Below are 14,879 nucleotides of genomic sequence, written 5' to 3'. Positions count from 1 at the left end.
ACCCTCTGCATGGCACACAAAATATGGCCTGCCAGCCGCAGCCATCAGTTTGGACTGTGTACTCCAGACAGGCAGCCGACCCACCGAAGTCCCTAGAACACACTGTGCTGTCACACACTGTGGCCTTGCCATGGCTCTTCTCTCTTCTTTCAACATCCTGCTAGCACACAGCTCTTTCTCTGTGGGATCTCAGTCCAGTGAGGACTCCAGAAAAGACTATTTCCTGCTCCCCGACTTAGTCATACTCACCCTCCACCACTGGCTCCGTTGGTACCAAGATGCATTCGTGGCTCACTTGAGGCAAGCTTGATCAGTTCATTCCATTCCTTCTGCCATTCTTCCTCTGTGTACACCAGGCCTGACTGAAGGCAGGCCAGGGAGATCAAGCAATTAGAGGCAACACCCACTCCAACTCACTCACTGTCACCACCCTCCATTCTGCTAGCACTTGATTTACAATTGTGGTACAAAGTCCAATCTCTCCTCCCTTTCATAGTTGAGATCCATAAGGAATGGCCTATGACCCTTCCCACACCCCATCTTCTATTCTTTTTTGGCTCACTGCAACATGGCTTCTGTTTCTGCCTTCTAGCCTATTCCCCACACCCCACATGTACCTCACCTGCCTGACTCTGGCAAAGCACACAATAAACAAAATTGCAGAACTCATGTACTCTCTGGTTCTCATCTTTCCTAGCCTTCGTGTGGTGCATTTTTCTTTGTAAACAGTCTTCTCCTCTAGCTTCCACAACACCACCTTCTTTTATTTCTCTGAACTCTTGCTGCTCCCCCAAACTGGGGGTGTGCCAGTAAGTTCAGCTTTGCTTCCCTCTGGGTGATCTCTTTTTTTTTTTTTTTTTTTTTTTTTTTTTTTTTTTTTTGGTCTTTTTGAGACAGGGTCTCACTATGCAGTTCAGACTGGCCTTGAGCTCACTTTGTAGCCCAGGCTGACCTCGAACTCACAATGATCCGCCTGCCTCAGCCTCCCAAGTGCTGGGATTACAGGTGTACACCACCACACCTGGCAGTCTTCTGGGTGATCTCTTAACTGCAATAACTTCATTCACCGCTATCTATATGCTTATAATTTTAAAATCCCCACTCTAGCCCAGATTTCCTCCTAATTTCTATGTTCACATATACAGCAGCCTAACAAATACTGCTACTTACCCATGGCTACTGCAAATTCTATACAAAGTTAAAATGGAATTACTGTCTCTTCTAAAAACTCATTCTTCTATCTATACTCCTACCTTTACGTGTCAGTAGCATTACCGCCCAAATAAGAAACCAAGGAGTCATCCTTCTTTTACCCATCCCACACCCAGATCCCTTCTTTAGTCAACAACTATTAAGCATAGACTACTGCTATGCACCTTAACTGGTTTTACTAAGCTCCAGTTATGTACTCTTCTGATCCATTTCCTACAATGCTCAAGAAAAAAATTTTTGTTCAGCCTTTTTGTTTACTAAAAAAAATTTTAATTAAACTCTGCTAAAAAACCCCTTTAAGAATCATCACTGTGCCAAGTGTAGTGGCACACACCTGTAATCCTTGCACTCAAGAGGCTGAGGCAAGAGGATCTCCATGAGTTCAAGGCCAGGCTGGGCTACATAGTGAATTCAAGATCAGCTTGAAGTACACAGCAAGACCCTGTCTCAAATTAAACAAAAAAAAAAATCATCATTGCCTCTTACACATAGTTCAGACTCCTTACAGAGCCCACTTTCTGACCACTTCTAGTTCAGTATCTCTGAATCACCAGTAGTTCCTGAAATGCATGTTTTATCACTCCAACCTTTTGTCTACATGCCTTCTGCCTGGTGCAACCCAATCATTATCTACCTGATAAGCAATTTCTTAACTTTCAAGACAGAACTCAATTATCACTCCCTTGTGAAGTCTTCGCTCAGACTCCCTTGTTCCTTCCTTCCTGGCCCACCTCTCTGGCTGCTGCTCAAACTACTGTACTAGAAGCCACACCAGTCATATTTTGCTACATTTATGTATTTACAGGTCCATTTCCTACTATTTTGCTCTCAGGAGCTAGAACCAAGTTTTAGCAATCTGCCCAGTGTCTCCTATGTGATCAGTAATCAATAAATACAGGCTAAGTGAAATTCATTTTTTTGTTTTTTGGATGGTAATGTGATCAAATCCAAGGGTGCTCTGTCATTTCTCAACATTCCCATCCCTTTTACTTCTAAATAAAATAGAGGGTCTATTTGGGGGCATAAGTTGCCCAGATGGTACTGAAACTTGCAACCCTCCTGCATTAGCCTCCCAAAGTGCTGGGCTATTAAGCATGTACCACCACACCTGGCTTAAAACTGTAATTTTTATTAAAGCAGAGTGTATAGTGGTAACAAATAATTTAAAAGGATGCATGCGATGATTTGAGAGACAGGTGGTTTGTTTTTTTTTTTTAGACAGGGTCTTACTATGTAGCACATGCTGGCCTTGAACTCATGTAATTTTTCTGTCTTAGCCTCCTAAATGCTGGGATTATACTCGGCTTTGAGAGACAGGTTTACCTTACTAATTTTTATTTGGCTTACATTAGTATTAAAATTGAGTATATACTGCTTAAGCACACACTGACAGAGTGGAAGGAATCTTACTGGAAACATGAGGGGCATCGGGAACAGATCTAATAGGAATTAAAGAGTTATTGTGAGTATGTTTTACTTTAATAATTAAGAAGACATAGCTATTTTCAATTGGTAAAATGCTGATTTTATTTCAATTAAAAATAAAAAGAGCAACACATAGTTTGTATATATGGAGGAGTTCCAGGTACTCCAACATATATAACATCGGGATCTCACTCTCTGACCTAGTTCTGATTCATGTTTTCTACACCTAACCACTAGGTGGCATACACTTCTAGCCTTATTTATTGGGCTCCTCCATCAATTTAACAAAAAACACGGAGGCCTGGGACATCAGGAATAATTTAGTGTGGTGTTTGGCATTAGGAAACTAAAAGAAGCTCCAAAGTCCATCCTCCTCTTCCCATTCCCACTCCCAAGTGGAAGAAAGTCTAAACTAAGACGATGATGTAGGCCACACTTCTAGTATAGAACCTTCACAGTGCTGAGCAAAAGGATTTGTAAAATGATCATCCCTTTACTAGCTGCTATTCTCTATGCATGTATACCTGCTAGAGGGAAGGGAGCTGATCCAGGACAGAACTTAAGTATTTCTGTCTCCTGGCTAAATAATATTATAATCTAATTTAAACTTACTTTTAAAATAGTAATTATAATAGATTTAATAACTACACTCAAGCCATTGTAACTGTTGCTATCATGAAACTCATTAACTGGCATACTCTGGTTTGACCTTTTCTTGTCCATGGAGTGCTCAAATCTAAGATTAAAGTATGGTCTACAAATTCAACAGTGAACTGGGCATGGTGGTGCACACCTGTAATCTCAGCACTGGGGAGGCTGAGGCAGGAGGACTACCATGAGTTCAAGGCCAGCCTGGGTTACAAAGTGAGTTCAAGGATAGCCTGAACTACACAAACCCTGTCTCAATCAATCAATCAATGAAGAAGGCAAACTACTGATTGGGTTCTAAATTCTAGGCTAGGGCCGGGCATGGTGGTGCACACCTGTAATCTCAGCATTCAGGAGGCTGAGGCAGGAGGATTGTTGCAAATTCAAGACCAGCCTGGGCTATAAAGTGAGCTCAAGCCCAGCCTGAACTGCATAGCAAGACCCTGTCTTAAAAAGAAAAAAAAAAAAAAAAAAAAATTCTAGGCTAGCTCTGGCTCAAACAAAAGAAGATTTTCCCAAAGGTCCAGCCTAGCTTTTTTTTTGGTACCAGGAATGGAACTCAGGACCTTGTGCTTGCTAGGCAGGTGCTATACTGCTGATATATCCCCAGCCCCCAGCCCAGCTTTTGATGTTCATAAGGAATACCATTTATTAATAATTTATTAATATGAAATCTAATATAAAAAATAATATGGCCTGTCCTGACAGGGTGTTCTGGTTGTTAATTCCATGCTTCCGTACATTTAATCATTCATACCCCAATAAAATTTATCTATTTATCTCCAGCAAAACCTGTAACAGTGGAACCTTCTTGATCTCTAGTTCTCAGCGTAAGACTTTAAGTTCTTTCATCTAGTCATCTTTTCAAAAAAAACAAAAAAGGCCTGTCCCTGTTAATATACTTCTGGGGCAAATTAGCTGATCAAGGACAGGCTATGATATAAGTATCATCCTACTTTTTATAACTGGAGTATTTGTTTTTGGATAAATAAACATAACACATTCTTATTTGCATATTTTAAATCTTCAGGCCATAAAATTCTAAATAACATCTTTTTCTTCAGCACTGGGGATTGAACCTAGGTCCTTCATATTGAGTTACCACCTTAGCCTTTTTTTAAAAAAAAATGAATTTTAAGACTGGTCCTGATAAGTTGTTAATTTGCCAAGGCTCGGCTTAAATTTGTGATCTTCCCATCTCCAGCTCCCACAGTGCTGGCATTTCAGACCTGTGCCACCAGACCCACAAAAACTCTGAGATCTACGTTAGTACCAGTTATGATGCAACAGTAAAAGGAAAAAATAAAGATGAACAAAAAGGAAAGCTTCTGAAGATATTCCCATATTTAATGCCAGAAACACACTGAAGCACAGAAGACAACAAATGTACATGAAAAGCAAGGGGCAAACATGGGTGACAGAGAATGGAGGCCAAGGAAGCAGGGAGGCTGGCTGTCTGCATGTAGATGTATGATGTCACTATTACAAGGGAGGGGTCAGCCAGCTTCTTTCTATAAAGAGCTACACAGAAAATACTGTACGCTCTGCGGACCACACATCATTACTCTGCTGCACCTACACATTTGTACATATAAACAAAATGGGTAGAGCTGTTTCAATACAACCTTTTTTAATGAGAACTGTCACAGTTTGTCCAACTCCTGGTTGGACAATAATACCTTCTTTTCAGCCTTTTTTTCTCCTTCTTTCTCTCCCTTCCTTCTCTCCTTCCTTCCTTCTCAACATTGAGATTGAATACAGGGCCTTCACAACGAGTGACACCCCAAGTCCTCTTCTGATTTTTATTTTGAGACAGGTCCACTAAACTGCCCAAGCTGAGTTCAAACTTGCAAACTCTTGCCTCAGCCTCTCAAAAGTTCTGGGGTGACAGACATGCACTATCACACTCAGGTTATTTTCTTCTATAAGAGTAACCTCATCATTTGCCAAATCCCTGAGCAATAACATTCAAACTCGATTTTTTTTTTTTAGCTTTTTGAGATAGGGTCTCACTATGCAGTTCAGGCTAGCCTTGAAGTCACTGTGTAGCCCAGACTGACCTTGAACTCACAGTAATGCTCCTGCCTCAGCCTCCCAAGTGCTGAGATTTCAGGTCTGTACCACCATGTCCGGCTTCAAACTCAATTTAATATGCATACTTTTAAAACTTCTCATCAACCTAAAACAGGTTTTTTTTTTTTATAACCTAAAACAGTTAATGAAAAAAAATGTCATATCAAAAAATAAAACATTTACATTTCTATAAGAATTGAAAACATAAGCTGGGCATGGTGGCATGTGCCTGTAATCCTAGTACTCAGGAGGCTGACGTAGGAGGCTCACCATCAGTTCAAGGCCAGCCTAGGCTACATAAGTGAGTTCCAGGCCCGTCTGCACTATATAGTGAGACCTTGTCTCAAACATACACACACACGCACACGCACACGCAGGCACGCACACCAAAGAATTGAAAACAAAAATCCTTAAAAACTAATCTAGCCTTATTATAAGCAAAAAATAAAAGTCCTAATAAATTATCATATCTCATTTTGCAAAATACTGCCACACCAAAGGCTACTGAGTACCTAGCAAGTACAAATTATCAGGTAACCCCACTCCAGTGTGGGCTTCCCCCACCAGCTCTCCTGTCTGTTGCCCACGGCATTTGCATCTACTGTAACTGCAGGGTTATAGGGGAACAGCACTGACCTTAAGCACCCGGAGATGCTGCCATCTGCTCAGCACTAGGTAACTTTAGCAACAAGTTAACCGCGGCAAACAAGGTGCTTTTGCTCTTGCTCTCCTACCTCTTTGTTCTGCTGTGTTTGCTGCCACCTCCAGCGCCTTTTCAGTGCTTCCTTCTCCACTCCTTTTTCCATCAGTGCATACAAAGATTTCCTCAGTGCCAAGTCCCGATCATGAAAGCCCCACATCCCTGTGGCAAGAAAGCATGGTGTAAAATACCTTATACTGACTCAATCCACTTATTAATTTTGGGGGTAGTTTTATTTGTTTTCACAGTACTGGTAATCAAACCCAGGACCTCACACAAACTAGGGAAGTGGTCCACCACTGAGCTATACCCCTGGCCCCTCACTTATTATGACACATGGGCCCTAGCAAGAAAAAAAAAATCAGGTTGAGCCCAGACTCAAGGAAACTGGCTGTTTTAGGGAAGAGGTACTTAATGAAGAGAGGATGTAAATAAGCTTAGTAATTTACATGTCACAAAAGACTGCTGGGATATAGCTCAGCGGCACAGTGTCTGCCTGGCAAGGGGCAAGGTTGTGAGTTCGATTCCTGGTACTGAAAAAAAAGATTGTTAAAACTCTCTTTTCAACACATCCAAAGAATAACTAGTAAGTAGAATCACATACAGAGAGGGCTATATATTGTTTGCTTATTGCTGCTCTTTACTCCTAGGAGTCAGCTCACAGAGCAGGGCCTAAGCTAAACTCTGCGCTTTCCTCACTACCTGAGCAAGACTGAAAGGGTTCCCCTGTATCTGCATGTGGCAACAAACACACACACGTATGCATACATGTACATGCACGAGCACACTCCCGTATGCAACCTTGCTGTGAACCACTTCTGCCTAGGATGGCTCACACCATCACTTCTGCAGGATGGTTCACATTGCCACTTTTGCTTAGAATAAAGTTGGTTGGATCAAGTCCTACACATAAGATTTGATTAGATTTCTTCCTTCCTACAAGGAGAATGGAGGGTCATTTCCAAGACTCACCAAGAGAAGCTGCGTGCAGGAGACAGTTCCCATCTCCAGTAGTTGCCAAAGGAAGAAGTCTCTGACAGGTGGGGTCCACACTAACCCACCAATTTAAACGCCCTGAAGAAACATAAGAGTGGAGGAACAGAAGAGATGATCAGCCTCCTCCAGAAGACTACCCAGAATAAACCCTCTCTCTCTCTCTTTATATCCTTTTCACTTACCCAGTATTTAATGAGAATTTGTTAAGTAAAACTGGTTAGATAAGTAGGTCTTAAGCAGAAACAAGCCAGGCATAGTGGTGCATGCCTATAATTCCAGCACTCTGGGAGGCTGAGACATGAGGACAAGACATGGCTCCAGTATGACCATGATAGAGCAATTCACAGAGATCCTTACTCAAAAGGGGCAGGAGGGGGAGTGGGAGGGGGAGTCCAATTCACCAGATAGAGCAATTCACAGAGATCCTTACTCAAAAGGGGCAGGAGGGGGTGGATGTAGCTCAGTACAAAGGCCCAGGGTTTAATTCCCAATACAAGTTTTAAAAAAAAGCACTAGGGAGGTTGGGAGGTTGGGGATATAACTCAGTGCAAAGATCTATGGGTACCTAATCCCCAATATCACACACACAAAACTTTTTTTTCCTGAACTACAAAAAAGAAAACTGGCATATAATTCACCAGCCCAGATGACTTGCTAACTTTAGAAATTATGACTAGATGCATATAATATAGAAGGGTCTGACATGAAAAAGCTCCCTCTCGATGGCCCCATCTCCCATCTTCAATCTTTTTCTTGTAAGAATTTTGAAATACCTAAACTTTTCCCAAAATTCCCAGCTGTTTCACCCTATCATATAACAATTTTAACAATAATTTAAGGCAAATGCGATGGTGAAGGTCAATAAACTAAGGGAAAAGGTTTGTACAAATAGATACGACTTTCAGTGCATCAAGGACAGCAATGGTCCTCTCTACTGGCAGGGGAGCTTCTGAGTCAATTATACTTAGTTGTAGGGGAGGTTTTTTTGATCGATTGAATTTTAGGTATTTATTCCCAAACCTTTTACATCTATACTGGTTTCCCTTCTATCCAAAAAAAAAAAAAAAAAAAAAAAAATTTCCAAAGTAAAGTATTTAATTGGCATCCTTTACATAACTTCCAAAAGCACCCACCTCAGTCCACATTTATCTGTCTAACTCCTGTGACCGCAATCAGATGCACACTTACACTGGAAGCTACTAATGAAGGCCACTCAAGGTGGAGAGGAGAGTAAGGAATGCTGAGAAGAAATACTCACTGACCTGCCTGTTCCAAGGCAACCAGCATGGACTGCTCAATGAGGTCTCTCTCTATGAAGCTGCGGAAATCTTCACTGTACACGGTGAGGTCTGGAAGCTGGAAAGCACAGATGGGCATTTCCAGGGGGTGCTCACTGCTCCCCCCACCCCCACCACTGCAGGAGACCTGGGACCGGGCCAGGGAGACAATGCTGGAGCTGGCGTGGGAGATGCCCCTAGACAGGCGTTTTTCTGCAATGAGAAATGGAATCACTTAGAACACACACAGCCCACACAGAGAACTCTCCACTGATGCGGTGAGGGTTACCTCTTGACAAGTTCCCCACCAGGGAAAAACTGCACCAAGCCAGTTACTGAAGCTCACACCAGTTTTTGTTTTTGTTTTCACACCAGTTTTTCTTCTTTTCTTTTCTTGTTGCTTTTTGTGTGTTTGTTTTTTAAAACAGGGTCTCACTACGTAATCCAGGCTGGTCTCGAACTCGCAATGATCCTCCTCAGCCTCCCAAGTGCTGGGATTATAGCTGTGTGCCACCACACCCAGCAGAAGTGGCATTCTTGCAGGCACTTAAATTAGCACCAAATATACATTCCTCTTTTTACCCTTATTTGGAATTTGCCTGGCCTTCCTCTTCCTATGACTTTGTTTTCTTATATTTCCATTTCCTACCATGAGAGGAACTCACTAATACAGCAATTTGGTTACTTTTTGATGGGAGGAAGAAAAAAGGGAAATGGGTTTCATTCTGCTAGATTTAGTTAAATCTCTCTGATAATACTCATAGTCTTGGAGAATGTAGAAAGGATTTCTCTTTAGAAAAGAAAACGGCAAATCTTACACATATAAGAACACTCTTCCTACATCAATGACATCTATTTATATTATTTATAACAACTTTTCATAATACTCATATTTATCAGAAACTTATACAGTTACTTCTTAACATGCTTAAAACCATAAGGCATATGTTCCCCAATCATCTCATTTAGAGTACATGACTCTTGCAATTCCCTAGCTGATTTTCCACTGAGAGCATAATTTGCTGTAGTATTATAATTCATCTGCATGGCTTGGGGGCAGGAGTTCAGATGCTGACTGGCTGTTCTCAATCCAATATTTAACAGAGATGATACATAAAATAAATCAAGTTGTCTGAAGTTATTCTGTGGTGACAACATTCTAAAATATTTTAAGTACCTCGAAAGTCTCATATGCCATGATTAAAAATCAAAATGCTATCAAAAGGTATAAAACATTTTACAAAAAAGTTTCTCGTCTGGGCAGGAAGATAGCTCAGCGGCATAAGCGCTTGCCTGGCAAGCACATGGTCCTGAGTTTGATTCCCAGTACTAAAAAAAAAAAGAGAAGTTTCCTTCACAATTCTAAATTCCTGATCCTTTCCCCAGAGACAACTTTTTACATCTTCCTAGAAGTTTTTTGAAAATAGAAGCCCATACAGCTTTTTAAATCTAAAATGCAAACAGGAACATACTGTATCTTACCTTTCTAACTAGGGGTTAGAGAGTTTTCCAAAATAGCACATTAAGTTCTGTCTAATTCCTTGTAAAGACTGCAGATTATTCCACAATAAACATGACTGAAGTTTATTTAACCACTTCTTTACTAGTGGGTATTAAAGAGTATTTTCAAGTTTAGTTATTATAAAATAATTACATTGAATGTATTAATCTATTTACTTATTAAGATATGCACAGATATATTCACATACACATATATGATAAATTCCTAGAAATAAAATTCTTCAAAGACTAAATAATAAATGTTGATGGATACTGGCAAATATTAACAAATTATCACTCTCTAAAAAAGTAGATGGTACTGACCCTTTTAATTCTACCTTTATATGTACCAAGTCTCAACAATTAGGTTGTTAGCCTCTTTGCTCTATTATTTTAACAGTATCTGAAATAGACCTTTATAAAGGATAACACTCAGGATGCAGAGATGGTAAGGAACTTCAGCCTCTGTTCAGATCAAGGCCACCTCAATCTGTGCTTGGCTGCGGAAAAGGGGAAGAATCGCTAGACTTTCTAGTGCTATTAGCAGCCCCCCCCCTTCTACTAGGCAGTGTTCACAAACACCCCCAGTCAGCTAGTCCTGTACCTTGAATGATGTCATCTTGCCGCTGCAGGGTAGGTCGGGAAGGGCGAGCACACTCTTTCTCAGAACACCCCTTTTCAGGGGTCTTGGAGCCACTACTCCCTTCGCTAAAGGGTAACGGTAGGTTCCCAGCATGGACTTGACGTAGCTGTTCAAAATCACTGAGGGCGGCACTCACGTCCCAATTTTTTCCTGTCAGGAGACAAAGCAAAAAGCAAATTATCCACTCAGGTATAGGGAAATTGGGGAAAGAAACAAAGACCATTCTAACCATACTACCAAAACTAGTAAGCAGGAGCTAAGTATGTGACTCAGTAGCAGCACACTTGCCTAGTACATATGAGGCCCTGGATTTGATTCCCAGCAACACAAAACAAACAAAAGACACCAGTAGGTAAATACTAATCCACATTTCAATTATTCTTTGAATTTTCTTCATAACACTTCTATCTGAAATATCAATTTACTATTTATTGTCTATTTCCTCATAATGTCCAGGAGGGTAGAAACTTTGTGTCTCAGAATGAGGGCCTTTAGAAATCTAGTAACCTAAAACTAAAGCCTCCTATTACAGATAAAGGAAATAAACCTAAAACAAGGAGAGGGACTTGCTCAAAGCCACAGCTAGTCTACACTAGAGCTCAGCAGGACTCAAGCCCAGGCCTCCAATTCTGAGACCCAAAGAGGTGCTTAGCACAGGTACGCTCTGGGGTGCCCTAAGCAACCTGAAATTGTATATACAACTATGAGCAGCTACATTTGTCTAGAGAAAGAGGTGCTACACATCATCAGTTTATCAGAGAACCATGTTGCCGAATTTAAATATCACTTACTCTACTGAAGAACCCTAAGTGACAGAATTGCCATAATGCATTTTTCTGTGGCTTTCTCCAGTCAAATTATTTACATACTGCCTAACTGTTGACATTTCTTTCCACTAGTCCATCAACCATCAACTTAATTCCCATCACCTACTGTCCTATCTTCAATCCATTCTAAAAAAAATGCTATGAGATTTATTTTTCCAAAGTGCAGTTGTGATCATTTGTTTTGTTCCACGATCAAATCTTTAGGTTATGGTTCACTGCCTACAGAATAACATGATGCTCTTCAGCCCAATGGTCAAGGCTTTCTATGATCTGACCCACTTTTCTAGCCTTTTCTCAGTACTTCAATTTCTTTATCTATGAAAATGCAGATGATAAGAACAGTACCTACCTCACAGGATTGTTACGAAGAGTAAATGAGTTGAACACATACAGAGCTGGGCATGGTCATGCACGCCTGTAATACCAGCACTTGGGAGGCTGAGGCAGGAGGATGACTGTGAGTTCAAAGCCAGCCTGGGCTACAGGCTGAGTTCAATGCCAGCCTGAACTACAGACAGACCCTGTCTCAAAAAAAGTATACAGAACCATGCTTGCTACACAGAGGCAGGATCTATGTAATTCTGTTGCTGCTGTGAATTCTAATCACAGCTAATCATTCATGCTTTATAATTTCACTTTTTTTTTTTTTGAGACAGTGTCTCACTATACAGTTCAGGCTGGCTTTCAGCTCACTATGTAGTCCACGCCGGCCTCAAACTCGCAGCAATCCTCTTGCCTCAGCCTCCCGAGCGCTGGGATTACAGGCATGCGCCACCACACCTGGCTGATTTTACTGCTAAACCAATACATTCACTACTTGTTCAACTACCTTTGCTCAGTCAGTTGCAGTCACCAGAGTCCTATTCACTGTTCTAGAATACCTTCAGCTGGCTTCCCCGCAGAGCCTCTCCATTGCCTGTTCCCACTGACTGTAAGGCTCTTTCACGGTACATCCGCACAGCCCTCATCCACTTCAGGAATCTGCTCAAATGTCACGTTAGTAAGTCCCACCTGACTGCCCTGTTGGAAGTCATAATGCACCATCACTCTTCTGTTTCCCACAGCACTCAGTACCTCATACTCATAGTTTATGTGTTACCATATTTTTTCACTGTCTCTCCTACTAAACATGAGGGTAGGAGGTTTTGTTTGCTTTGTTTTGTTCAAGCAACTAGAAGAGTACCTGGCATCCATAAATATTTGGTGAATACATGGAAGACTCTTTCCTGAACCAATCAATGCGTGGGATATGGCTATGTGCTCCAATTGTGTACAAAGCTCCTTGAAATCAGGCCCTTGTAATAGCGTATCCAAATCTGAATGTCCAGCATCTTCCCTCGCAAAACTTGCTTCCTCTCTTCTGAGTTCCCCACATCAGTAGTGGCACCACAACCCCCCCGGGAGGTTTCGGTCACTTTCAGCTCCTCACTGCTTCTCCATACTTCCTGTTTGCTCGCAGCCAGGTGGTCCCCAGGGTTGTTTGCATCCCTGAAATGGTTCTCAACTCTGTTCTTTCTAGTCCGTTGTATTGCCACTATCCCCGTTCCGGTCCTACTTTCACTTGGCCTTTGGTCTCCTCAAAGGGAAACTCTCTAACCAATCTCTTTGCTCCCAATCTCCCCCATCTTTAACTTGTTTTGTACATTACAACCAGAGTTAACTTTTAAAGGAAAAGAACAACCAAGGAAGAGACAAAGAGAAAATGTAGACTGGGTCTTTTGATTCCTCTTTTAAACTGTATCTTAAATCCATCCACTTCTCTCTCTCCACTGCTACCATTGTGGTCCAAGTCACTATCATCTCTCACTTGAACTATGGCAATATCCTTAACTGGCCACTGGCCCATTAAGTATCTAATAATCAGTACACTATTAAAAACCACAGTCTGATTAAAATCCTTCACCATCTTTCTAGGGACCTGGGAATATAATGTAAACTCCTTACCATGCTCAAGAAAGGCTCCCCATAATCTGCTTCCTGCCTATCCAACCAGCTTCCCATTTCACACACACCACTTCCTTAATGCTATTAAGTTTCTCCAATGTGCCAAACTCTCTCTCGTTTTAGGGTCCTTGTGTAAGACATTGGTCTGGCAAAAATCCTCTCCTTTTCATCCTCTGGTCTTGCTCCTCCTATTTATCCTTCAGGGTTCAGCGCTGAACTTCCTCAAAGGTCTTCCTGCACCCTAGATCTAAACCAGGCTTCTCTCTTCACTCTCACAGCAACCTCAACTTCTCTTGCATAACACGACTGTTATATAGCAGCCACAGCTTTTCCTTGTAAGGTGAGTAGCTCTGCAGGCCGCACACAAACATCAATTTGTAACATACTTGTTAAGAGGGATACTCTAAAACCAAATTGCCTAGGTTCAAATGCTATTTAAGTTCCCTGACCTTTAAAGTTTTAACAGAGTGGCTAAGAGAAAAAGTAATATACCTCAAGTACCTTGTACATAACGGACACTTGAAAGTATCTGACACATGTAAGTTACAAGAGCAATGGAGAATGGTTAAGCATTATTTTACTTTTAAAAAGGAGTCTTTTAAGCTGAATTTTAAAAATGAGAACATAAAAGAAAGAAGACTGCACACTTAGGAAACATGACCAGGGAAAGTGATAAGCCAAGCATTGCTGGAACATAGGAAATGTGGAGGGGAAAGTAGTAGGAACTGAAAATCTAAGCTAAAGGCATAATTGTACTGAATTAATAAACTAGACTTTAAATCCTGATCTTGTCTCTGAACTCTTTTCACAGGTAGCTAAGCGAAGGTCAGACTATTACAGCTCCCTAACAGCTGACAATCTAAAAAATTACCAATGAATGCTAAGAACTTGCCCCTGCCTAAAGGCTCACCTGTGTGTGTCCTTATATACTTTCTTCATCAAAAAGCATCTGTTTTGCTGGGCATAGTGGCACACACCTGTATTCTCAGCACTCAGGAGGCTGAGGCAAGAGGATCACTGCAAGTTTGAGGCCAGCCTTGACTACAAAGTGAGTTCAAGACCAGCCTGAACCCTGTTTCAGAAAGACACACACAAAAAAAACTGTTTTTAAGTTTTTTTTATTAGTACATATTTGCAGTACATGATGATTACATTCATTGTGAGGAACTGATACATGCACAGAACACATCACTTCTTTTTTCCCCTTCCCTTGCACCTCCCTTTTGCCAGTCTCAGAGTCATTTATTTATCTTCTAAGTCAATAGGCCAAAGACATTACTGTATACTAAACCAAGGTACTGTCCATGCTGGATTACCATAACTATTTTCTCTCTTTTTCTACTATCTTTTCCTTTTTTTTTTTTGTACCAGGACTTGAACTTAGGACCTTACACTTGCCAGGCAGGCACTTGTGCTACTGAGCTATATTCCCGGCCCTCTTTTCTAATATCTTTTATTTTGCATTTTATATATTGAAAAACCACGCAATATTTAACCTCGTGTGTCTGATTTACTTCACTTGTATGTCTGACTTACTTCACTTTTACTTCAAGATGCATCCATTTTCCTACAAATGACTGAAGTTTATCTTTATTTATGGCAGATTAGTACTCCATCATGTATATTTTATTTTA

At 41.1% G+C, this 14,879-nt stretch overlaps 1 protein-coding gene across 4 annotated transcripts in view; it reads right to left on the bottom strand.

Annotated features, from left to right (window-relative positions):
- Positions 1–14,879, bottom strand: part of Otud7b (OTU deubiquitinase 7B) — a 54,508-nt gene that overhangs the window by 8,435 nt on the left and 31,194 nt on the right. For 3 of the 4 annotated variants that reach the window (XM_005378701.2, XM_005378702.2, XM_005378703.2), the window contains 5 exons: positions 10,436–10,624; positions 8,317–8,544; positions 7,031–7,132; positions 6,093–6,220; positions 250–362 (listed from right to left, as the gene is read on the bottom strand). In XM_005378701.2, coding sequence (XP_005378758.1) covers positions 250–362; positions 6,093–6,220; positions 7,031–7,132; positions 8,317–8,544; positions 10,436–10,624 — 760 coding nt within the window. The remainder of the gene's footprint in view (positions 1–249; positions 363–6,092; positions 6,221–7,030; positions 7,133–8,316; positions 8,545–10,435; positions 10,625–14,879) is intronic. The other variant, XM_005378704.2, reaches the window with a different exon arrangement.

The sequence above is a fragment of the Chinchilla lanigera genome, unplaced genomic scaffold (assembly GCF_000276665.1).
Source record: "Chinchilla lanigera isolate Chin_1 unplaced genomic scaffold, ChiLan1.0 scaffold00012, whole genome shotgun sequence".
NCBI classification, from domain to species: domain Eukaryota; kingdom Metazoa; phylum Chordata; class Mammalia; order Rodentia; family Chinchillidae; genus Chinchilla; species Chinchilla lanigera.
This window is presented reverse-complemented; position numbering and strand designations above follow the sequence as displayed.